General features: G+C 44.2%; 1 protein-coding gene across 1 annotated transcript; it reads right to left on the bottom strand.

The window, feature by feature from the left end:
- Window positions 1–26,386, bottom strand: ABTB1 (ankyrin repeat and BTB domain containing 1). Its single transcript, XM_072347394.1, has 12 exons — window positions 26,184–26,386; window positions 25,052–25,114; window positions 23,934–23,989; window positions 22,852–22,996; window positions 21,410–21,569; window positions 20,414–20,459; window positions 19,308–19,424; window positions 14,509–14,624; window positions 9,288–9,386; window positions 8,535–8,702; window positions 5,236–5,436; window positions 1–3,583 (listed from the first exon to the last, which is right to left on the bottom strand). Exons 1-12 carry the CDS (start codon window positions 26,237–26,239, stop codon window positions 3,377–3,379), a joined length of 1,434 nt encoding a protein of 477 aa, XP_072203495.1. The 5' UTR covers window positions 26,240–26,386; the 3' UTR covers window positions 1–3,376.
- Between the last annotated feature and the right edge of the window lie 164 nt (window positions 26,387–26,550).

Raw genomic sequence — 26,550 nt, 5'->3', positions numbered from 1 at the left:
TGTAGTGAAATATACTATTTTATTGCTGCACACATGCTTACATATTTCTTCTTAAATATATTGTTGCTCTGATAAATTTTACAATCTCCTTAATTCCACAAGTGGCTGGTAGTAAATAAAAGGGACAGAGGCAACAGAACACAAAAAGGACACTGGCAACAGAAATAAAATCCTACGTTGTTTATTTTGTGATAAAATTATTTATGGCAAGAATGAAGTGAAATCAAATCTACATTTTGACCTGGCTCATGTTAATTAGAGAGCTTGCCTGCATGCTGATCATCTGCTTACGCATGCTTCTTCATAGCCCTATTCTGCCAAAAGGGACGGGGGGTTAAAGGACCCCATGTAATCGGGCAATGCAGCAGGGCTCACAGATGTGACCACTAAGTGCACAGACAGAGGAAGGCATGTGCTCGGCTGTCTGCATGGAACTGCACTGCTGGGGGGCAGACCAGAAGGCCATGCTGACCTTTCTTCTCACGAGCACAACTGCAGCCTCACTTGCTCCATGCTTAAGGATGCAGGAATGGAATTATTTAAGAGCAGCCATATGGAAAACGCTTTCCAGCACCGCTGCTCCTCCTTTGCTTTCCTCCTGCTTTGTGCACTGTCGGTGTCCGTTTAGCTTTAGCAGCTGAGGCATCCGCTGAGAAAAGAACGAGCACATTCCTTAGTAATCCTGCTTCTGCATCTCGCTCAGTACAAACAGAAGGCAAAGGCCACGTTCTGCTCTCCAGTGGCTCCGTGTGAGCCTCGTGCAGGGCTGTCACAACCATTGCTGTGGAAAGTCAACTACCAAGATATAAGATGGGGAATTTATGCAGGAGAAATAGAGGAGATGTGATAAACTAAACATCCTGCTTAAGTTCAGTGTCATCTTCAGTCATAAATGGAGGAGAAACACATGGGTTGAACCGGCTGGGCTAAGCTGTCCGTTGTTTCCGTAGCAGACTTTCATGAGACTGACATTTCACTGAGCAAGAAAGTAGGCAGTTCTGCTGTTCCTCCCTTCTTTGCTCAAAATATCTGGGACATCATGTCAGATCTTTCTAAATAGTCCTTTCCCTCCTTAAATCTACAGAGATGTCTTTATCAGTTCAAGTTGCATTGGGCTCTGGTGGTCTTGTCAAAGCCATACCGAGCTTGGAGATGGACAGATCCCTGGCTCACACAACACACACACAGCTCCTCCCCGTGTCACCACACCAAACGTAAGCACACACCTGTTGCTTCCATATAGCAACACACCCCCACACCAGCACACCCATTTCTCCCCTACCCTTGGCTGCAGAAAGCAAACCACAGCAACTCCCCCCCAAGCATCCTGAAACAGAAGAACTGAAGCAGCCATGCAGACACTATCCTCCATCATAAGGAAACCAGTTAAACACAGAAGAGTGCAGTTAGTCTCACTGCACCCCATTCCTGCCCAGCTAGTTCTGTCCCCAGCTTCTGCTAGTGCAACTCAATCTTGACATGATTTTGACAGAGTCCAGCTCCTAAAGTGCAGCAGTCAAACCCCAGTGACACTTTCTCAGTGAACACAGCCTGCCTAATGCAAGCGGTGCCCAAAGCCTGCCCACGAGTGCACACAGCTTCAGTGCGTGCTGAATACAGGCAGATGCTCTGAGCAAGGGCAGCAAATCTGGTGGGAGCATGAGTGCCTCACCAGGTAAGATCAGACTCATCCACTTGCAGCAAGTCCCTGCTGAACAGCGGAGCTCCAAACACTTTCCTTATCTGTGTGAATTACCACCACCATTACAGGAAAAAACACCATGGATCTGTGGGGGACCATTGCCCAGTTCTCACCTCAAATGCTAAAAGCGCATTTGACATGGATTGTTTTAAGCTCTCACTGCACAGAGTGACCAAAATGACAATATGTATCAGTAATGGAAGCCACCATCTGTGCAAGATTCCCTGCGTGCTTCACACAATGCTTTTTCTTCCTCCCAACTCGCAGCACGGCAGAGTATACCCAGCCTGAGCCTTGGAGACCTGAGACTCTCATAACATGCCATTCTGGAGACAAACAGCTCTCAGGACAGCCTACTTGGCAGGCACAGCTTTGTGCAGGGGTACTGCCTGCTGATCGGTGCTGTGGAGAAATAACATCATTACCCTCATTAGGAGTCTAGGGAGACGTAGAGATAACACGACCTACTGCAGAACACAGATTCAAAAACATTCATTAGTACAAACAGTGAATTTCCTGGAGAACAATGAAGCTACAAGGCTGAAGTCTGAGCAAAGCCACAAGGTCAAAGAGTGGGACAGCTGCCCCCCATGAGACCCAAAAGGCCCCTTTTGCTTTTTAAAAGACTTCTGGTAACCCCTCTCTCCTGATCTACCAGGAAGTCTGTTTTGCTCTACCACAATGGACCAAGAAAAAGAGAAAAGTGCTGTTTCCAATAAGAAAGCATTTCCTGTCCCTGTTAGGAAGACAAGGGGCCTCTCCCTTCTTTATGCGTTGAAAGCCACTGCTTTCTAGGAAAAAAAGGTCTGTGGTTTCTACTGTAGTCCCAAAGATATTTGTTCTGAAAGAAAAGCTTTTAAATTATTCAGTTGCACATCACATGCAGAACAAGAATCAAATCTTTGCTCTGTATCTCCCTCCTGATTGCAAATACATTGTCCATCTGTCAGATCTCAGGTATCTAAAAAATCTGAGTTTCTCCATTCCTCTGAGCAGAAACCCAAACACCAACACTTCAGAGCAGTGAAAAATTAGGGATGACCTGAAAGTAGCTTTGGCTTCTTTTTTTTTTTCCCACCTAAGAACTAGAATAGCAGGTGAAAAACAGCACCTTCCACACAGCCACGTGCCTCTCAATCTCTGTTAGGGAAGTGTTGCTTACCTTCTCCAATCTTATAAAGCTAACAGTGAAAGAAAGTCCATTTCCTTTCTAATACACTTATTTGGAAAGTTTAATCCAGTTTTCTTCTGCTGCTGCAGGCAATTCAACAAATAATCCGGCATGAACCAGTTTCAGAAGTGTGCTTTTGGGCAACAAAAAGGATGGATCCTAACATCAGGCAGTAGAAAGTCTCCCAGCACAACTCTCTCACCCCCACGACTTGCAGTCTCCTGTTCACACTGTAATGCACAAAGCAGCAGCTACTAAATTAGGCTGAGCTTTGGGAGCTACTTCTGAAAGGAGAGACAAAAACAAAATAAAACCAAACACAAACCAGACATGCAAATGTCCAGACATAAATAAATTAAAAAGAAATCATGCCTGAAAGTGAATGGAAAGGAGGACAAGGTAGGGGGAAAAAGAAACATTCAGAGACTCAGATGTTCTTGCACTCTGAGCCAACCCACCAAGGGGCTGCGCTGGCTGCATACGACAGGCAGGGTTTGCACACATCAGCACTCAAGCCCTATACTGGCCAGGAGGCTTTCCAGAGCTTCAAGTTTCTGGTTGGCTTCCTCGATGGCACTGTAAGTCTGCACATTGCTAGTGATGTGGAAGCGGATGTCGTCGACCAGGGGAATGGAGTCGGTCTCCTGCCGTTCCTCCACAGCTTCCGCGTTCTCCTTCACAGCAGTCACAAACTCCTCCAACTCCACCAGCTGGGTAGGGTGGACAAAAGCATCGTCAGGAAGACAAGGCAACAAATAAAGAGAGGTAAAGGGTCGGGATAATGGGCTCACTCACTGCTGAGAGAGCCAACAGGAAAAAGGGAAATGCTAAGGGTACACGGAAACTCAAACCTTCTCATCTATTCATCTCAAGGAGTATTCTCTCCAAAAAGGCTCCCAAGAAAGAACTGGCAGCAGGAGCCATGAGATGCTGTCAGACAGCTTTGAGAAATGCTTTGCAGCAGGCAAGACAGCAGTCACTTCTGCCCAGTTCAGAACCACGGCTCTCAGCTTCACCACCAACATCCAACCAGCAGATCAGTAGCAATGAGCTGCTCTGTGCTCTGTCTGACCTGACAGAATCAGGTCATCTGTGAATGATTTTGTACCAAGCTCCCCAAAAGCATGTGGTGCGCTGAAGGGTGAGAGGCAGCTTCCGTCTGTCTATGTGACTGAAGTGCACCTGGGCACAGCAGGTTGCTGAGCCCCAGTCTACGTTGTACACACTGCCAAAATCTCACCCCGCTGCCACCATCAGTGCTTCTCCACAAGATGCTGGCAGCTACTGATGTTCTAACAGCTGGGGTAGCACCATTTGTGCTAACACCCTTAGGAAGGCACACTGCTGATACTGGGTCCAAGGACGCCCACTCAGGTTTAGGAAGGAGAATGCAAAGGGAACATATAAGCAAAACTCTATCTTGCCCAGTTACTACTTGGGATATCAATTCAGCTTTCAAACCAAATCTTTTGAAACCCCCTTTAAGTCAGAACCTGGATGCCTACTGGTGCATTTATCACCCCCAAGCTATACACTGCATAGAATAACAGTGACAAAATTATTTCCTTCACTGCTTTCACAATCCAGGAAGAATTTCACACCTTTCAAGTTGCAGGTGAAAATGTTACATTCCCATGTGAGCTGTACAAGCCATTAATAAAGATCTGTCTAAGGACAAAAATACCCCATAGATTCTAGCTTGTCCTTCTGCATAGCAACTTAAGTCTACGAGATCTGAACTTCAAGCTGCAATCGTTCCATGTAACGCTTAAATGGAGCCTCATAAAGAAAACTTCAGTGTTAGACTCATTATTTCTGTCTGTTCAACAGCAAATTTCCCCAGTGAAAGCCTCGAATGTTAGATTTATCATCCTGGAGGAGAGAGAAGATCATACTGATTGCTCTTTTTGACAGTAATATGCCAGGAAGAACATCTCTCCCCACCTCGTGCACACCATGCTGAACCGAGCTTCCCCACAAACCCCATTGTGTTACCTAGGCTGCAGCTCATGCATTTGGGCAATATCACTGCTGTTTCATCCACAGTGGCTAAAGGTTCAGTGAAAATCACCTACACAAAGTACCTGCAGAACTTTCTTGGCAAGTTGTTCACCTCACAGCCCGTGGAGCTGTGCTAGATAGCCATCAGCATTTGGCTCACTGCAGTGACACTCCACACCCTCCCTCCTAACTCACCATGTGCATTCCCACTCAACAGCTGCACTTTTTCAGGAAGCACATTAAATCAGAACAACTATTTATCACACACCAAAGCGCAACCACCAAATCTGCTGTATCTATGGCTCTCTGAGCATTTAGATTTACAAGTACGTGTAAGTGCAGTGTGGGGTGGCTCTGTTACCTTCTCGATGATTTTTGCCATGTACTCCGTGCACTGGTCCTCTAGCCGGGTCAGCTGGAACAGCTTTGCAATCCTCCAGATGCTGACAACATTGTCTTCATCAAGGATCTGTGCCAAGGTCCTGCCACACAGGCGCTTGAGCCCAGGCAAGAGGTACATGTCTGCCACACACAGCACATCGTAGGCATTTTCTGGGGACAGCTGGCAACAGCAAAGAGGGAAATTACTGTCCAGTCCTACCCACCTCGCCTGTCACCAGCAAACTGCTTTCTTTTGTGTCTTAGCAGAAATTCCCTGACATGCTTCTTGGCCCATTCAGTGTTAGAGGTACTGAGGAGAGGCTCAACCTGTCAGGACAAGGTCTTCCACTCAGTCACTCCTGAGGAGTTCAAAACACTGCAGAGGCAGCTTGCTCAGCACCAAGAACCAAGTTTGCTATTCTTCAGCTTTCCTCTCTAAGCACAAAGCCATGCTGTAGTACTGCTGCACATTGGCTGCTAAGAAATGTTTTGTGTGGCAATAGAAGGAGGTAGCTTTTACCAGAGGTACTGAATGCCATTCAAAGAGATGGGCAGCCAGAATAGAACACCTTGTTCCAATAGGGACTCTTCCTTTCATTTCCTAATTTTAGGAATAAAAATATGCAAAATTCCCCTAAGTTCCCTCCTCAGACTGGCTTTGCAAAGTCAGTCAGCATATAGTCTGGTCCCTGCTTTCATTTTCTTCTCTTTTGGGAACTCCTGACTTTATCAAACTAAACCAGGAAAGCCCAAGTCAGCCACCGGAAAAGGGAATGAGAAATCTGAATTCAAGCTCCATAGGAATCTAAGATCAAGGATCCCACAGGCAAAAGGAGACGACTCATCCCTGCTTTGAGCACAGCACTCAAAGTTAGTAGTAACCTCTAGCAGCTACTGTCAGGATGGGGACAGGCAGAATCTGAAACAGTTCAAATCCAGCTTTGATGCATGTGGAGCCTTCAATCCATCATCAGAGCTGGATGAAGCACACAGAAGGAACACGTCTAGTGCTGCAGTCATATATCCAAGGTCAGAAAATTGTGTGAGACTCAACTGGCTGATAAACCAACTGCACATCAAATACTACTGGAGTTTTGAGAGGCATTCAAACAGAACTAAATTCATGTACCAGATGCTTAAGTTTACACTGTTTGTGAATGGCCTTTAACATTTTCAGACTCCTGAGGGAGGGAACCAGACTTCTATTTCCTTCGAGATTTTTCTTCTTTCCATGCAATAGGGGGATAAAAAATGCCATAGGTAATGCTGGAGACACCACCTCCAGCTTCACTCAGTCTCTCCCCTCTGTCTGTGCAAATACTATTTTTGTCAGCAATCTGCGTCACTAACCTGGAACTATAGCCTCTTTCTGCATAGTTCTGTTCCTGCTAATGTGAAGTGCAAACAGTGCAGTATGAGCATTTTAGCAGCCAGCCTACAGAATACAGCATGTCCTGGCTGTGGAAGAAGCAAGATCACTTCTATACAGAGATTAAACCACACTGGTCTAAACTGATGAACTGTACTGCAGCACGCTCTGTTGTCCTGATAACTGCTCAACAGCAAAAATAATACTGGCCACATCTACATGTGGCTGCTCACTTTGACAACTGCAAAAGGCTGATTATTTCTTCCCCTACAGCTGTCCACATTGGTGTTTGGACAAGCTACTCATAGCAAATGTCTCAGCAGTATAACAACCTGCAACAGCTGTGCAGAAGGATGTAAGATGTATTAGAAGCGTGTAATAGGTGCTATAGTGCCACAGTGGTGTAACAAAGCTCTTGGGGTTGTTAATCAAGTGCTGCTTTGTCCTTTTGTAAGGCTCCAGGAACCTCACAAGCTGGAGGTGTTTGAGTCAGTAGTATTGATGGCAGCAGATTTCAGCTGTTAGATCAAGGACAAACGTAACAAATGTTCCTCCATACTCCCCCCCACCCTTCTTGAGCCCACACAAATATTCTGATTACCCACTTCTCCTTCCACCTGGAACCTTTTCTATGCTCTGAACACAGTCCTCCCTCCCACTGCAAGCACTGTCACTACTACAGCACAGAGCAGTTATAGTAGTTCTTTGTGGGGTACTGATACCTGACTGGAGAGACACAGGATAGTGAGAACACCCCACACTCAAGTGTGGAACTTCAGCTACATTCCTGTTTTCCTGACCATTCTTCCTGCTACCTTTTCATCACAAATAAACTCTGGCAGAAAAACTCATGTCTTGGTTGCACACACTAAAATCAATTTTGCACAGGAAACATGCAAGACTCTTTACATTCCTACATACTGCTTCTGGTCTGTTTTCCTGCTCTAAGTGCAGACAGAGCAGCTGAGGCAACCCTTGGAAAGCGACAGCTGCTTGGGAAACATCCTTCCTGTAAGCTGTCACAAGGAGGGCAGGCAGACTGAGGAGGTGCAGGGGAAAGAGTCTTGCAGTCAGGAGCATCTTCACAACTCTCACACATGCTGAATACATCTCTCTCTACCGTTTATTCCTGGCTGCTGCTCAGAGATGAAGAGATCAACAGAAACAAGGTCACAGCTGTGCGTGCTCTCTGTACATGGCAACTAACCCAGAGCATGACTGCTTCTTTGGAAGAAGTGACGCTGACAGGTGCAGCAGTCTCTGATCACTACCCTAATGCTAGAATGTGCTCTGGCATCTTGTAGTTAGACTTATGGAAAGCATATGCCACAGAATCAAAGCAGGAAGCTGCTTCAACAATGACATTTGCTGCACCTTAAGCTCAAAATGGGGTCGGTTAGGGCCATTTTGTCCTTACTTGGAATACTAAGCACAGCAAGGCATTGGTCTCTCAGCAGAACCTTTGCCCACCACAGCAATAAGTAACAGTGGCAATAATGACTTGCTACAAATGGAAAAGCAGGCTACAATGCCAAGTCTAAATAAGTAGGAATCTCTTAACCTTTCCATCTCCGAATGTGTTCAATCTGCCATCTACTGGCAGTTCCTCACCTTACCCTACCAGAATCCAAAGGGGACATTAGTAAAGTTCTACATTTACCAGACCAACATGCAAGCTTATTTCCAAACTTCTATCATTGGATGAAAGAGTAGGGATGTGCTTCTTGAACATCATGCACATAAAATCAACTGAGTGGCTCACAGCAAGTCCCATTACATGAGTCTCCTGCAGTAGTAGAGTAGGGCAGTGGTATTAATGAAACCACCTCCAGGATGTCGTAGAAAAACACTGCAGTGCACACCTCCAGAAGTAAACAGCACAGGAGAAAATGCTCTGTGACCGGCCTCACCTCTGTGTCATCACTGTAGATATAGTAGAGGACCCGGATGAAGATGTCTTCTGAGATGTTGTGGAGAGTCACCACAGGGATGCTGGGCTGTGTCTGCAGCTCCTCACTCTCACAGAAATGGTCTTCAAGAAGGGCTTTGAAATAATCGCTGCGACCACAGAAAAATGCCTGCAGAAGAAAGGGCAAAATCACTAGTAACTACCTCTTCTCACTGCACCAAGCTAACAACACCACCACACACCTGTCAGAAGCAGCTCAAAGATACTTCTGACTCTGATTCTCCCCGTATTCTGAAGCTGCACCTCCAATCTTTCAAGTGAGAGTTCTTTCTCCCTTTTTCTGTACTTTATTTCTAAGCTTGCCTACCCTCAGAACAAAAAAAGCATTCGTAAACTTAATTAGCATGGGACTAGAGCAGGATATTGAGTTGAGGCTGGATCTGAAAATCTGTTCTTACTGCTATTTACTTGCAAACCAGAAATTCCCCTGTCCAGGCAGTGAACTCACAAAACAGTACTAGGATATTCTGCAACTGTGAAGGCTGCATCTGAATTCGTAAGTGTATCTTCTCACCTCTGCAAGAAAGGCAAGATTTGCTGTTTCATTAAATGTTTTGAATAATCATTTCCAGCTGCAGTGAGACTTTGTTTTCCAGCTGATGAGGCAATGCTGTTTCTGCAAAATGCATTCAGCACTGGAAGAGCAGATTTATGGCAAAGAAGGAAGAGAATGAAGTATAGCACAAGTACATACCTTGTGGCATAAGAAGTTGTAATCTGCCACCCGGAAACACACATCGGGACAACTATTGAAGTTGTCAGTGCTGTCAAATGGCAACTCCCCAAAGCCAACCTGTGAAGAGAAACCAGAAAACCCTACCTTTAACATTTGTCCTAAAACCATGATCAGGACCCTGAGTTTGGACGTCTCCTCAGACACAACCACCCATCTGTTCTCACACCACGGAGCACCAACAATACTATGAACTGGAGCCCAGTCCTTGCACTGCTGACAGAGCTATTCCTGGTACAACTTACAGCTGCCTCTTTCACCCATGGAAACTCCACACACCTCCAGAAATCATTTCTGTGTTTCCTAGCAAGGCAGACAAATGGAGGTGAAGTTCATTTCATGCAACAGGTACCATAAGCCTCCTAGAGCTTTGGACTAGCACATTACTGTGTAGATGTACAGGTGGATGTAGTAAAGTATAGATTACATACACACACACACCAGCTTGAAATGGTTTGGCTACAATTACTGCTTCACTTGAATAATATAACATTTCCAAAGCACAATTTCAATTCCTCATTTGATTTCCAGCCAAAGATAGTGTTGTTGAAGTATTAATACTCTAGTGAATTATTTTAACACCAACACACCTCCTCCCAGTCCCACATGCCAACAAAGACAGCACGCGCACAAAAAAAATCTGTTGGCCTTATGCTATTCTAAAGTGATGCTTCCGAATGTTTTCATTTTCACCTTATCCTATGCACAGGGTAATTCAGTTGTTAAAAAAAAAAGTTTGTATTCACAGACATGTAGCCAAGACAATTAATTTCTGGAAACAAAAGCTTCCCCCAGTTCTTGCTTTCCAGACACGTGCCCTGGCCCTGCCTGTGACAAGGAATTCAGTTTATTACCACCATCTCTCCTCCAGGAAAGTTAAATCCCCCAAGTTTGCACCTGGGAGAAACCTGGGCCAACCATAAAGACCGCAATTCCAACTGCAGAGGAACTAAGCATCATTTCCAGCATGCCTGCCTCAACCCTACCTGAAAGCAACCTACTTGCAGCTTTACTGAGGAGCTCAATATCTCCTCTCCCCAAGACTGAACAAAGACACAGCCTGCAATACATTAAGTTGTTGCTCTCGGCCAAGATTAGTTTGTATGCAACGGGGTTTCTCTCACAAGGGTTTTATAATGTGGCAAGGCCCCAGTCTGGCAAAAGCTCACACAACCACCAAACACAGCAATCAGACCCCATTTGCTGGGCTGCCCATCCAAAGCAACATTTGGCAGCCACTGCTTCCTACCAGAGGAGAGTAAGCCCACTGACATGCAAATTGGTCACATGCTGCTACAGAAATGCCATGTCTCTGCTGTGAGTCCTTTCCTTGCACCCCCCACCAGGGCACTTCCCTCCCAGAAGACACAGCAACCCATTGGGCACTGCACACTTGATCTGTTAGCTGCTTTTCATGTAGCTGTAATGCAATGGACACGTCCTGTACCAAAGATGAGACAAATTGCCCCATCTGTGATTCCCCAGGCTGTTATTTTGCTGCTATCCGTATCTCACATTTCAAGGCAACGAATAACCTGCAGGCACACTGTGGCAGCCCATTACAAAAGCCAGCAGCCATGATATGACTGCATGTGTGTTTGCTGCAATCCCCACCCTATGCTTATTGCTTCAGTGTTCTCCCCTAGAAATTATGACACTACAACTTCACAGGCACCTGACGAGTAAGCCTAGAAACAGACTTAGCACAAGAAGCAACTCTTTGCAGCACAAGAAGCTTAGCTCGAGTTGTAAACTCCGCAGCTCCTTTGCACATCCCTTCTTTCCTGTCTTTTCATTCCCCAAATGCAAATCTTGAAAAGGAATCCACCCCTCTGGGACGAGAACAGGAATTCATTCATTTCGGTTTGTCTCCCAAATGACAAAATGCTACTGGCTGAACCTCCACCTTCTAGCCTTGCCTGGTCCCCCTCAGATACTCAGGTTTACAAGGTCATTTCCAACTCCTGCTACAAAAGCAGGTTCATGTCTTTGTCACTCCTATTCAGCATGAAGTGGCTTTGCAGAATCTTTCCTTTTATTCCCCTTTTATATCTCGACTACTTCTTCTCTCCTCCCCTCTCACACTTGAGGAATTTCATCTCCCTTTCAGGGTCTCCCGGTAGAAAAACAGTTTATTTCCCCACCCCCATTCAGACAACCATTTTAACTCCAACTAGGCAAAGCACAGCTGCCAAAATTAAATATATTAGCCTGGAGGCAGAAGTAGTCTAGCCTACAAGGTGCAAACACCTTCACGATAACTCACACTCACCACACAGAAACATTCTCAACAACTCTTATAGCATAAGACAGCGTGAATATTTACAGCATCTTCCAGCCACCACAAGGATCAAGTCTTGGCTGTTACGAATTTGCTATTAGTGCTTAACTAGAAATGTTGCCAGAGGCAAAAACACACAAAACAGCTCAGTGACAGCAATTTGTATCCCGGCCAGGAGATTATCTCAGCAAGAAGATTCAGCTGTAAATAAATTACAACACTAAACACAAAGGTTAATGAGATAGAAGAGATTACCAGCCCATAATCAGATGCAAGTGGACTGGATAAAAAATTTGGAAGTAAATTCTGATAGTTGAGTTAATCTGTCTCTGCCAAACAGAAAAAGTAAAGCTTAGGAATGACAGCCATGGACATGAGTGCAGTGACATCAATTCCAAATGTGTAACAATGACCTTTATCCCAAAAATGACAAACTGTCACATTTTTTGTAGCCACACCGCATGTAAATACAGATGGAAATGCTGGTGTTTACTCAGGGCACACTCTGATCCTGTCGATTTCATCTTGTGTTGAAAAATAAGACTTAAGTTAAAAGGTAATGACAAGCAGTGGCAAAGAAGCAACGTGCCTGCAGTGCTCCACACTGGATCTCTAACTGAGAGGTCACCTGGCAGACACCAGATGAAGAGCTACATGGACAAGGCAGTGGGAGGCCACTTGGCTTTTGATAGCACTTCACCTGAATCTGCAAAATTTTATTGCAAGAAATCAATGAAGCAGCTGTTGCGGTCAAGAAACTCTGGCTACTGCTAGTTAAATATATATATATATTTGTATATATACCCATTCACATATATATCTTAAATGTTAATCACTGTTTCAGTCACATAGTTCATTACTGAACTATGAAATCTGTATTGTTGCATTCAAATATGAAAGATGTCACGTGTGAATTATTTATTCATAGTCAAATGGAAAGTAGCATCCATCCCAATTTATTTTGATATAGCATCATATAATATGCAGCAGCTCATCAAATTCTGATTATTACCTGAACTGCCAACAAGAAATGCTGAGTTTTGCTAGAAGCCAAATGCCAATTGTGTTGTGCAAGAGCCAGAAAACCTTTCTGTTTCCCAAGGAACACAGATATTTGTGTGTGACTATTCAGCAGTCCCTGACATTTAAGCTTAAATGCTTTGTATACTATTCCTTGTGTGGTACCAGACCCTGTAAGAACAAAGGTGTGGGATTTCTCTGTCTCAGGATAGAGGTGTCTAACGCACAGAATTCACATATTTAAAAGAGCAAGGAAGAGATAACAAGGACCAGGATGATGAGCTATGTTTATATATCTTTGTAAGTTAATGGGGAAAAACAAAAAAAAGACCAAGAGAGAAAAACAGGAGAATCTTTTACAATTTACCAGACTTGAGCAAAGCACCCACATTTGTGCCTGGCATACAAATATAGGTGTGTGACAATGTCACTTCGCTTTCACGGCTCTAACAAGTGTAATGCTGCTATAAATGCTTTCCCTCTGGTCTATGAACATAGCAAGAAAACCACAACCTACAGTGGCATTCAGTGCTGTCAAATGATTACATTATTCCAAGGTTCATATTCTCCTTTCAGCTTCCATTCTGCATGAAAGAATTAAAAGGGAAATGAAAACCTTAAATGCTTACAGAAGTGTGCTAAAAATATTGGGGAACAGCAATCAAACAGATTGCACTCTTTTTATTTGTGAAGCAACTTAAAACGTATGTAAATCTCATTGTCCTAGAGCCCACAGTCAATTTCTTAATTTCTAGAGAGGTAATATTACGGCTTACTTGCAGGACTGCCTCCCTGTAAAGCCTGCAAGCATACAGAAAGGTATATTGAAAGCCACTAATAAATGCAGTTACAAGGGGGGGAGGAAGGTCACATAGAAATAATTTCTGTGTTGGTAGAAGGAAATTTGATACAGAAAAGGTCCCTCTATAAAGTGTTCAGCACTCAGAGAAATTTTTATGTCAAAAGGCAAAGCAAAGCATGAGGGGATATTGCAAGTAAGAATCCCTGTCCAGCAGGTTGGTCATATCTGCAGCAAACAAGTCCATTCAGCAGAGGATGAAAAGGAAAAAAGAGGCAATAAACTTTGCTACATCACCCATAGTCACACAACCTCTGGGCATAGCCACCAAAGATGAGTTCATATTATTAAATTCAATGCTTGGTATGAGAGAGAAAGAGAGAAAGAAAAGTAGATGCAAAAGTAAGCTGAATCTGCTGATAGTACAGAAAGCAACAGATGCAGGGAGAATGAAGGGCGCCAACATTTAACTGCTTTCCTTCAGCTGGAAGTGAAGATCCACAGATGTGAGTCTAACTAATATATCTGATTGTATTTTAACATGATGATCACCAATCTGTGCTCTGTGGACTTCTCAGTGCCAATGAGACATAGTTATGAAAAGTAAATCTATTGCCAGTCAAGTTTAATTTGCTTCAGAGGAACTCAGTTCTGCTGAAACCTACTGCAGCGTGTCAGTTCTTCACAAGAATGCTCAGCAAGCCATTTTTCTGTACGTCCCTTTGGGTAACAATGCATGCTGATAGCACATTCTGATATGCAAGAAGGGTTGCAGAGAGATGGAAAAAGAGTGGGGGTCAACTCTTGTCCCACTGTAGTCAATGGAGAAATCCCCACCAAGCACATGGCAAGGGTTTCATTTACCAAGATCACAGCTGGGGGGAAAAATGCAAGTGAAAGGACCAGCACCAACAATTTTACAGCACTTCTAAGCAGTAAAATGCTTCAGCGTTTACAAAATCAGCTTGAAGCATTAACACCAGCAAACAAGCAACCACTAAACTCAAATGGAGAGAATGCAATTGAACACAGGAATGCATCACAGCCCCACAGAGATCAGTAGTAGTATAAATGCTCCCTACCCGCAGTTCTGCTGGCAGGGCGCAGTCTGCTAGAAGAGCCAGATCTTCCTGCAGCCGGCAGTTACCTGTGGGCTCAATCGTCAACACTTTCACACAGGTCCCTGGCTTGGAAGAGACTGGAAGAAGCAAAAAACAAAAGAGCAGAGATGCCTAAATTCCTATGCAAACATTCTCTCCCTGTTAGAGAAAAGAGATTCCAGGAAACATCAGTCTTATTACTGTCTATTGCAGTAAAAGCTAAACAAGAGACTCTATGTAAACATGCATACAACATCCCTTGCTACAATTGGTGAGCAGGGCTGGAAGGGGATGCAGGTCTCCTCAAATCTTCAGTTACTCTGTGCACTAGAATATGATCTATAGCAAAACCGAAGTTGCTACAGACATATTTCAAGACAGCTTATTCTCTGTAAGCCTTGTTATCAATTACACTTGAGATCTGTCCTACAGGCTGCCTCTGATACCACAAGAGCCACCCATACAATGAATTCTCCGGCTGACCACCCAGACCACTGACAGTATTACCTATGGTAGAGCCCATTGTTAAAAAGAAGCTGCCCCCACATGTCTCTGCTCTGCCAAGTGCTTTCACAGGTCCCATTTCAGCTATTCCATCTTAACTTCACCCCTGGGAATAAAGGAATTTATTCTTGATAAGATAATAAGTGCACCTGGGTTTGTTACCTACTCTGTACCTGTAGATCCCATAGCACTATGACCCTCAAAGCACTTGGATTCTAGGATGCCTTTGTGGTATGAAGATATTAAACAACCACTGCGTTTTCCACTGGAAACAGCAATGTAAGCTTGTAAAACTCAACCCTTAAGAAATCTTCACTGCTTTTGAAAGTTCAGCTTTGTGAATAAGGAGCGGAGCACTCCAACTTCAAACCAGCGGCAGGCCAAAGTATGTCCAGCTATTCCATTGCAACAGTACAGCTGTTAGTGCAGCCTTTCCTCTTTCTGGCCACCTCCCTCCTACAGTTCACTGTCTCACGTTTGTTTTTCAAGTCAGCATGCTTTGGGTGACGACTGGGGTGCACATAAGACATGCAGGAGTTTCTGTGCATAGGCAGATGGAGCAGTACCAGCAAATGCAGGGTTGCAGTAAGGAACGCTTAGGAAGGAGCTACAGAGAAGCAAAGTTAACTCTCAAGGACAAAAGAATTAAGCTGAAGCATTCAGCACAACTTCTGACAGGTATGATTCACTGCATTAAAACCCCTCGCAGGTGAATCACATCACCTTGAGGCCTCATTTTTCCTGACATTTTGCACAGCACTACACGAGCTCTGTCAGATGACTCCGCTGGGCCGTGGGCGAAACAAGACCACGATGTGCCACACAACAAGTTCTCCACCCCCTCCTTCCCATTATTGCTGCACCCTCCAGATATGCCACAGCTGTATCTCAAATGGGAGGAATATCCCAGAAAGGTACTGGAAGAGGAAGGATAATCTACCAGTACAACACCATCAGGTACCATCACTGCTGAGCACAGAGCTGCAGCAGCAGGAGACAGATTGCTTTACTAGCACTGAATGCTGCTTTCATACAGGGTAAATAAGCCAAAAAAAGACCAGGCACCCACACAAACATAACTGAGTGCACTTTCTTGAAGAGCCCCGTCCATTTACAGACAGCATGAGGGGAGGAAATTTCTCACTGTGCAATTAGAAATTCTTTCTGGCAGAGAGAATCATTTATACTTGTGCAGTGCCTATTACAACATCGCCAAATCAATCAGGCTCTGCAGCACTAATGGACCAAGCAAGTTTTAAGCAGCAGTCGAGCAAAAGAGTTCTTCTCATGGGATCTACAAAGCAACTGTGCGCTTCCAGAGCAGCAAGGGAGAACAGTGATCTGTCTGAGAAGCACGTCTATCAGAAGACACTTCAGACTCTGCGTCTCTCAAAATCCAGGAGCACGCAGTTGATATCACAAGCAACTTTCTCCTAAGAGAAACAAACAAACAAAAAGTGACAGAACAGGAAAAAGCTGTTGGCTACAACCACGCAGCAGGGACCAACACCTTGTAAGAAGTGGGAATTAAGAATTTTCTTGAAAGGACAACATAAACAAGGCAAGGTGCCAGGGGGAATAACCCAGCCATAGCTGAGAAAGCAGCAGTTTTGACTTCAATTCCAGTCTAGCCCAGCTGGACAGCACTGAACATCATCTATCAGTTCATCAGCTGCCTTTTCTTCTACTGCTCAATACTTCTTTGCAGCCTTTTGTTTCAGTTGAGCCTGTGCACTGCAAAAAACAGTGCAAAACAAACACCCAAACCTTTCCAAAATGGCATCACACACAAATACCTGCCTTATACATCCTCTCCGAATGTCACAAGTTATTATCACCGATTCCGTACATTCAGTGCCTCCAAATGAAGACAAGTACCACAGATTTTGCTCTAAACGTTTTTGCCCTACAGCTTATAGAAATAACTACAGAACATTTGTTTTTAAATACATCTGCTTCTGAAGGAACTGGATTAGGGTTCAATCGGGAAAAACCCTGTTGGAGTTCTTCCAAACGCTGCAACAATTTTCCTTCTTACAGACACAGTGAAGGACAATATGTAGTGTTCACAAAGCTGTCTCAGGTGCAACAGAAGGTCAGCCTTTCCAGGGTTTTCCTAAGCTGCTGTCTGTGGATGCTGTCTTAAGCACTTCTGAAATGCTGATTATCTACATAACAAAATTGCAGAGACTGCAATTATCTACTGGAACTGCACAGGCCTGAATTCACATATTAGACACATTTCAACTTTACAATATAGATTCAAGACAAGACCCTGCTCTGCAGACCTGAATCAGACGTCTGTGCCACAGAAAACACTTTGAACAGGCAAATGGTCCTAATGTACTAGAGGGAACAGGAATGATTTGACAAGCGTCAGCCATGATGTGAGGTCTTTACTATTTTTAACATCTATAATTCTTGTATACGTTATTTTTCTGGAGAATATGAGACAAAAACGTTTAACAGATCAATCAGCTGTTCTGTTTACTCGGTTGAATCCAACCTGTCATAAATAAAAAGCAAGGCTTGTACTTCCACCATTGTTATAGACACACTGATTACATCTAACATCAGAAATGAAGAACTCCTACCTGACAAGGAACAAAGAAACCAAATGATTTGCTCTGTGTTACCCAGGAAGTTTATATCACGCTTGTAAGTCTAGCTTGTACCTGCAACTTCCAACCACCGTGAGATATTAATTCACTATTTTCCTTTTCTGAGCCTGCCAAGAAGCCAGTAGCTTTGCAGTTTGCCAATTTAACCACTAGCCTTTCTAATCCTTGAGTTTCCAATGAGTGGCTTCACACAGCCAGCAAACTATCCACCTTATTTTCCTGTCACAATTTAATATGATGTTTGAACTTACTGAATGAATGTGAATGGTTACCTCCAGGGTCTCAGTTAGACCCTAGGGGGGAAAAAAAATAAAATGAAAATGATCTCCAGCATCTCATTGGATTACTCTGATACCAAACGATACCACAAGATAATTCTGTCACCTGATGTTTTATTTTCTAGTTATGGTACTCATCACCACTCCCTTTTTCCACCAATTATTTAATAAACAAATTGTTATCTTCCACATACAGAAAGAAAGCAAGAAACATATATACTTAATTTCTGCAGATGTATATTAACATTTGTATGTATGTGGCTGAGGTAACGCTTATAACACAGCTCCCATGATGCAAGGACTTACAGCCTGATCTATATGAGAACAGCTGTACTGTGGTAACCTAATTCCACATGCCTAAGGGGACACGTATACATGGCAGTATCTTCCATGAGATCTGCAGACACGGAGGTTCTTGAGGCAGAAGTACTGTAACTATCTGTTAAGCTCTGCAACTTTAAGAGGCTGAATAATCTGAATTTGTAATTCAAAAGGAAAAGCTGAAACAGCTACACCCTCGGATGAAGGAAAAAGATGCTACTGATTTTAAAACTACAAACTACATTATCTTCTTGAAACAAAATTAACTGGGTGGAAGTAAAGGAGTTAAATGAGAGCACGAAACACAAATCAGATTTTTTTCAGCCGGAAGGTTTTGCTACTAGATAATTTTTTTACTTAATGACTAAGACAGTTTTCCCTACTTGTGCTGTTTTGATTCTTCACATGTTCTTTCACTTGAATTAGGGAGATGAATGATAAATTCCAGCTGTTGGTTTTCATGCAATAAGCTGATGTCATGATTAGATCACAAGCTCTCTGAAATATGAAAAGCTCTCAAATAGAGGATTGAATCATTTAATGTTTGGCACATACGTGCATCATAAATACACGTGGCCTTTCAGAGATACTTCTCTGCTCTTAAAATGAAGTGTTGCATCTCTTTCCACATCTCTTCTGAGCCAACTATCAAATGTTTTCCTTTGGATAAGAGGCAGCTAAGTGCAGAAACAGACTTCCAATTGTATATATTTTATCTCCCCTGGGATTTAAATAGGGTGTCTGCTGAAAAGCACTTCCCAATATACCCTATAGTGTGCCAGTGAATGGCTGGCAACCACAGCAAAGTCCTGCTGCCATGGCTGCTCTAATGTAGTGAAAACATTCAATATAAATCATAAACATGCATATGCTCAAAACCACTAAGCTACCCTACAGAGAGCATAGGACTGAAAACTATTGAGCAAACACAGGAATTCCAAAACAGAATCACTTTCTGGAAGCCCAAAGGGCACCATGATGCATCACACCTTCCTCTTTTTCCCCCCCAAAGGGCATACACACACATAGCAGAGACAATAGCAAGTAAAATGCTTACCAAATTCATAGACTTTTTTACATTTGGTCTCCAAGTCATCTATGAGGTCCTGCAGCCGACACTGTTTGGCTAATCTCTTGCAATCACTTACATATTCTACGTCAATATCAAGACGACCTGTCAAGGAGAAAAGCAAACAGCTCTTTTAACTCGTATCACTTAGGTGTAAAAGTGGCAAATTCAAGGACTGAAGACTAGATTGCACAGAAATTCATTAATTAGATACAGTGTCTCATCTTTCAGTGTCAGGTTACACTCATTCCAAGAAGCTAAGATTTGCTACCTCACCAGTCCCCACTCGGTACATAGCAGTTTGGCATCTGATTCACATTCCCATCTTCCAGTGTCTACCCTAACAGCTTCATTCAAGATTTAAGAGATTTATTCAAAAGGGCTCCTAATTCTCTCAGAAAAGAAAAAGACCACCACAACAGCAGTATGCATGACTGCTACCATGGGTTTTCTAGCTTAGGGTGAGAAAAGACTTTAAGCCAATATGCTGTCGTCCCAGAATCTTTTACCATGATTGAGAACATGGTGAGGAACAGTTCTGAAAACACGGGACTGGAGGACAACCTTGAAGTTATTTTCTGGCACCACCTCCTGGCCTGAAGCAGTTCAGCACTCAACATGCCCACAACACAGCATCTGACTTCTTGATGGAAGTTTTACTGAAGTTTAACTTCTGCTCAGAAAAAATAATCAGCCAGTAATCAAATCATTCAGAGTGCCCTGCTCAGATCTGTCAGACTGGAAATGTCCTCTATGGGAAGCTAGGCTTTCAACAGGTATGGAAACTGTTATTCCAGACGATAAATTTATTTTCTGTTAGTTAAAAATACATTCTCCACATTCATTCAACCAAAGCTGGTCTTTTTTTTTTTTTTAACTGGCTGTAAAGCTACTGGTGGGACAAGAACTGGAACAAAGTACAAACTTGAAAGAGCTGTGGATTGCTCACATTCTTCTCTTTGCCAGCAGAAGGGACACGTTGGCTACTCGTGAATCCAAACATGTCTGCAAGCCAGAGCCACCCAAACTGTGCTATGGCAGAGGGACAGACTGCAGCCACCCAGCCACATATACACATACAGTAAATGATTTACCTGTGTATAGATATTGCAGCAGAGAGCCAAAGGCCGTGGGATTAATCTGAAAGAAAATATGAGAACGTTACCTTGAGAATTACCAGGAATTTAATAACAAGCTTGAAACTTGCCTGGATACAAACACGATCCTGCTCAGAGAAAAAATTACACACACACACAAACCCCATCTAAATGGCAACTCAGACACAGCAGTCTGAACACCCAATTTCCTTGCTCCATGCACAAGTAATGCTGCCACTCCACTTAGTTTACACAGCTCTTCAAATGTATTGGCTGCTACTGATCCATGTGTCCAGGAGACAGGACCAAACTAACAGAGGTGCTCCAAAGACAGTTTTACTGCAGACTCTGTAAAATCCAATCTTTTACTGGTCTCAAACATTTCCAACTCTTCCTTTTAATTTGAGGTGCAGGCTGTTCTTACACAAAGAGAAATGAGAGACATTAAGTAATGCCCTGAGAACTTGGAAATATGTTTTCCACAAGAGGCTTTGCACTGCTGCAATTAAGCTATAGAAACATATGCCAGAGTATTGGTGATTAATGGATGGAATGCACTTAACAGCCTATTTAGTTCTTCCTGTAAATGCAACAAAAGGGACTCAATTAGTGCCAATTATGGAGGTGATGTCTTCACTACAGACCACCTGTCCACCAGGAATTAGACAAATTCAACTCATCCCACAGAGGAGCTGTGACACAGCTGGCAGATGGTAACAGCTACCTGCTACTGCAATTAATTAAGCTATATCTGAGCCCATGATAGAGGGAACAAAGGCAAAGTATGCAGTCAACATGTCTTCTGTCATCTGAACGAGATGTTATTTTATGGAGAGAGTGCCTTCACAAGCCTTTCTCCTTACCTAGGGTCACACTGAGCTCCAAGAGCTACACAGTATGGAGATTAACCCTCACATCATCCTTCCCACTCACTTTTCTCATACAGCCGAAATAAGAAAAGAAAGAAAAGGCTAGAATAACAGCCATGCTCACCAGTGGGTGCTTCAGCGCTATCATGCTCTTTCCCTTCCACTTGGTCTCAAACATTTCTGAAAAGTAGGCACTGCGAGCACCGAGAATGCAGCGGTGGGCACAGAAGGATTTGCCATGAACAATGAAAACGATGTCGCTTTGATAACCCTGCTCCAGCAACCTGGAGGGAACAAGAAGAGAGGAAAACTGCTGCAGAATTAAAAAGGAGAGAATGGAGCAAAGCTAGTGGGAGACGTGGCACAATTAGGCTCTAAAAATGAACAGGTCACAGAGCGCAGGGGGAAAAAAGGTTTAAAAGACTGTTTTGTCTAGATGCCTCTTATCTAATAGGATGCACACAGTTTCACAAAAGAATTACCCCACCACCAGATAAGGTGCAGTTTTCCTCCTCTCAGGCTGCTGTCAATGTGCATGCCCTAACCATGCAGCAAACAGGAAGGGACTTGAGATGACACACCCTTAGATGAAGGAAGGATGTTACAACCATGCAGCACAGATTACCACATAAGCGATGAAAACATGTTTATGTTTGCACATCCATGCCCTCCCTCATTATTTAAAAGAAGAAATACAAGATTGCTACTTAAAAGACTTCTGGCATCCATTATCAGTGTTTCCTGATACACATCACCTCTTGGGTTTCTATTTTCACAAACATCCACAAAAGGTAAAATGAGGTAGAAGTCAGGCATTATACTCCCTTTAGAGAGCAGGACTGATGTCCAGAAAGATGTGGGGTCATGCAAGCAGCTGATGTCAAAGCAGAGTCTTGAATGCTGACCTTAATTTTCTGCCACTAGAACATCCTTCCTACTAACGTCTTGCCCAAAACAAAACAGAAACAGCTGTGTTTATTTTTCACCCCCTACTGTTGTCTTGTGTATCAATATTAATGCAAGGTGTGTTCAGAATGAGAAGTGGAAAACAGGACATTTTGGCTTTCATGTGAACAGAAAGAATGAACAGAGCAACCTCCCTATAAGAGAGCCTAAAGAAGTCCCAAATTGAGTATCACAGAAATAAGACACCTCTTATCACTGCTGGAAAGCTGGGTTTGTAGGCTGTTACTGCTTTAGGCCTGAAAATGAATTTTAGCTGATATTTATCCTAAATTGCTGATGTGGTTTTAGTGATCTGATTTTGATTTAACAGTCAAGGATGACATTCTAACAGTTCTGCATTAAAAAGACCAGCTTTCCACTGTCTGTGGAGTTTGTGCCTAGGTTACTAGATGCAATACCTGAAATGTTTTGTGTACCTGGAAGTCAACCCTTAGAGCATGGAGGAATATCCCTTAGAAAGCCCTAGATGCCCAGGAATAAGATAGGGTTCTGATTAGCTGACTTTCAAATCAACCTTTAACAGAGGGCTCAAATATCTAAGTTAGCAGCTAAGGAAGGATGACAGAACGCGTGGCAAACAGAGCTATTCCATCTGCTTACCGCTGCAGGAAGACATCATAGTAGTCTCTTTTCATGCACTTTGCTGTGATCTGCTTGTACTCCTTCAGCAAACGTCGGATGGCATCACTCAACGCCCCATACAAACAACGTTCCCCATCAAATGTGTTTGCCTCACATCTTGCTCCTACAAAATGGCAACAGGTGCATGTCAGCAGGCAGCTACATCTTCCACGTGTCCCTGAATGATCACTAAATAAGTGTATTACTTGGCTGGTGACGTGTTTCACTGTCATCTCTTATGCTACTCTGCTTTATTATGAAAATTCAACTCCCCCTACACCCGCATCACCTAATGCTGTTCTTCCACCACTTTATTCCTTTCTGAAGACATCGTGACTCATTTATACTGATTTTGGTAATAAGTGTCTCAGCACAATTCCAACAGTGTTCTGAAAAGAATCTCACTGTAGAGAGCATGACCCCCTACTGGACTTTTAACAGCTCCTCAAGATGGCATTTCTGCCTCGTACAAGACACCTCTAGGTTAGAACTCTACTAGAAATTGGAAGGGCACTTGCGTTTTCCTATTTCAGAAATACAAGTGGGATATATTAAGGTGCACTGAACACAGCAAAAGGTGCACTGAATGCACCACAACAACCTTGAGGAACTCAGGTGCTGAGAACCTAAGGGGCAAGCAATTTCCATGGACAGTTTGCCTTACTTTGCTTAAGGTTAGCAAAAAGCCTTTGCATTTCACCTCTGAGTACTGCATGAAGCAAGGCTAACAGAAGACTGCAATAAAGTTTTATATGGGTTCTTCAAATGAAGTACAATTCTTACACCAACATACTCACAAAAGAAATGCATGCTTCCAAAACATTAACTGTGATTTCTGAAAGTCATGCTGTCTCTTAAGTTAACACAGAAAGCTTCTCTGAAGTAAATTCAAGCAACAAGTGATCTGCAGAATGGGCCAGGATGATCCACAGTGACCAGAGGGTACCAGCCAGAGATCACTGATCAGATGGCTCATTTAAAATGAAGTTTCCACAAGCTACGGTTAGAACAATACAGTATCCACAGACAACAAGAAATATAACTGGGACATTTTTGCTCACCATTGGCTAGAAGATAGCGTACAAGGTCCTCATGTCCACAGAGGCAAGCATAATACCTGGCAATAACAAGAGAAAAAAACTGGAGATACAACAGGATGCAAAATTCAGTGTTTGGGCATACCACACAATTAGCACTGAGCTACCCATGATAAGCTTAGAAGATGGCTCCTCATAGGAGTGAGGAACTGTTCCCAAATAACATATAAGCCTGACCCCAGCAACTGAGTTAAGTAGGATCTGCTCCCAGCATTTATAGGCACTGCTGTCTTGCAAGGAGATCTCAAGGTCCCAGTCTGAGTTCCGCATCTTCTGTTGCACCACTGGCTGCCAAATCTGCCTCCTCATTTTAACAGAGTTCTTTTCATGGGCACTCAGCAATTTTACTGAACTCTCTGGAATGCTCCTTTGGATGTCAATCTGATTGCTGCACAATGTGACAATGAGGGAGCAGCATTCATATCAGACATAAAGAAAACACACCTCTCTAAGTCCTTCTTACAATAGTTTTGTCTAAGGCTTTTCTAATTCATTCTTACAAAGAGCCCAAACTGTCCCATGAATTAGGAGAATCCTATCACCTGCACTGTAGCATGCAAATATGACTTCATTTTGGGAAGTTACTCCACACTCTAACTACGTTGCAGATGTCTAACGGTGCTTTGGAATTAGGATGCAGGAACTTAAAATGTTCATGTGACCCTCCTCAGCATCAGCATAGATTCCTTACTACCTACGGCTAGTTCACAACCTTGCCAGACAGCAAACCCACCATCACTCTGCATTTCATCAGGTTATACCTTCACCTGAAAAGACATGCTAGAATGCCACAGACCTTAAAAAAACAAAGAAAAGGCCAAGAACAGACTGCTCCGTTCAGGTTATTTGGTCACAAAATTAACTGTGCTTCTCAGCACTGTGCCAGCACATGTCCCTTAGTGAGACAAAGGCACATTTATCACAGCACCCACAGAGGAGAGAAGCAGAAATACGCAGCCAAATCTCCTACAAAGCAGAACCCAACTCATTTTGTAATAGAGCAGATGTGATGCAGAGAGAATGAAAGAGCCCTGAAAGCCCTCCCCTCCCACCCAGACAGCACTCTAGGGTGCAGGACTCACAGAGGGGTACTGTCCCACTTATCACGGACATTAATTTCCACATCTCGCTGCTCAAGAAGGTATCTGGAAGAGAAACAGGCACAAAATCACACCTTCACACAGTTGCTCACTCAGACGTATTCTCCTCTTTAAAAACATGTAAGTTTCAGTTTGTAACTTCCAAAGGCACAACAGGATCCTGCATTCAGCCTGGGGAGAGGGCAGCTGTGGCTGAAGGGGCATCAGGCACATCAAAGAACTGCAGCATGGATTGGTGGCTCCTTTAGTCTTCAGTCACATGTAAGGGAAGAGAGGGATCAAATCCACCTCCTGCGGATCCGCAACAGGGCCAGAGCCATAGAAAATGGAGGTGCACTTCAGCAGTACCTCCATATCCTCCTAAAATGCTCACAGCCTGGATACTCACCATATACGGCCAAACTTAAAAGGCCAAGGCTGGACTCCTTACCTTGTCTGCAACTTTTAATGCCAGAGTCACTCCAGGCTGCCCTCAACTCCTGTCACTCCCTTGTCCTGCTCACTCACACTTTATCAAGTGCTACCAATTCTTCCCCTTTGGCATCTCTAGAAGCCAACCTTCTTACACACCGCTCTTCCAAGCAGCCTGGCTCTTATTACACCCCGTCCCCACCTACAGCAACAGCCATCCCTTTGAGCCACACGGAGGTCCTCAAACGTTCTCCTCACCCACCACATCAGTTCCTCCTTTCCCTCCTTCCATCCTCAAACTTCACCCTCACCTGACTACCCTCTCAGTTCCTTCCTTCTCAGCCCACTTTGGCTCCACGCGGTGTTTGTCCCCTTTGCTTTCAGTGTTCTCAGACCGATAGTTTCTCCCCTATCACCTACATTCTCTGCAAGGTCACCCGCAGGGCCTCTCCTTCTACAGCAAAGCCGCAACGTACCATTTGCAACGAATTAAGCCGATGTAAGCGCACAAACTGATACAAAGAGCCCCTAGGCCTCACCCACCAGCAGAAAAGAAGCAAGCTCTCCTGGCTGTCCCACACCGTTGCCCACAGAGGCAATAGGCTCGCGATGTCCGCCCGCAGGCCGAGCGAGGAAGGGATCGCACAGGGCGAGGCCGCGAAGCGCCCATATCCCCCCCCCTCAGACTCCGGGCCCCACTCACCGCACGCGGCTCACGTCCCCCTTCTTGCAGCTGGTGAACAGATCGTTGGTGTCCATGGCCAGGGCAGGCCGCGGGGTGGCGGCGCCGCATTGACTCTGCGGGCAGAAGGGCAGACGGCCGGGCCGGGGCGCGGGGCCGAAGGGGCCGCAGCAGCGACGGGACGGAAGCGGCTGCGGATGTAAACACGGAGCGGGCGGGGCGGCAGGGAAGCCCCACCGCCGCAGGGAGGAAGCGAGTCGATGCGCAGCGCCACCACGCGGCTTGGAGGACCAACCGCCGCCCGGCCGCTGTGGGTCTGGGGGGCAGCGCGGGGGCTGCGCGTAGGAGCAGGAGCGAGGGCAGGGGGCTTCACTCCGGGTCAGAAAGG

The sequence above is a fragment of the Excalfactoria chinensis genome, chromosome 12 (assembly GCF_039878825.1).
Source record: "Excalfactoria chinensis isolate bCotChi1 chromosome 12, bCotChi1.hap2, whole genome shotgun sequence".
In the NCBI taxonomy this organism is placed as follows: Eukaryota; Metazoa; Chordata; class Aves; order Galliformes; family Phasianidae; genus Excalfactoria; species Excalfactoria chinensis.
This window is presented reverse-complemented; position numbering and strand designations above follow the sequence as displayed.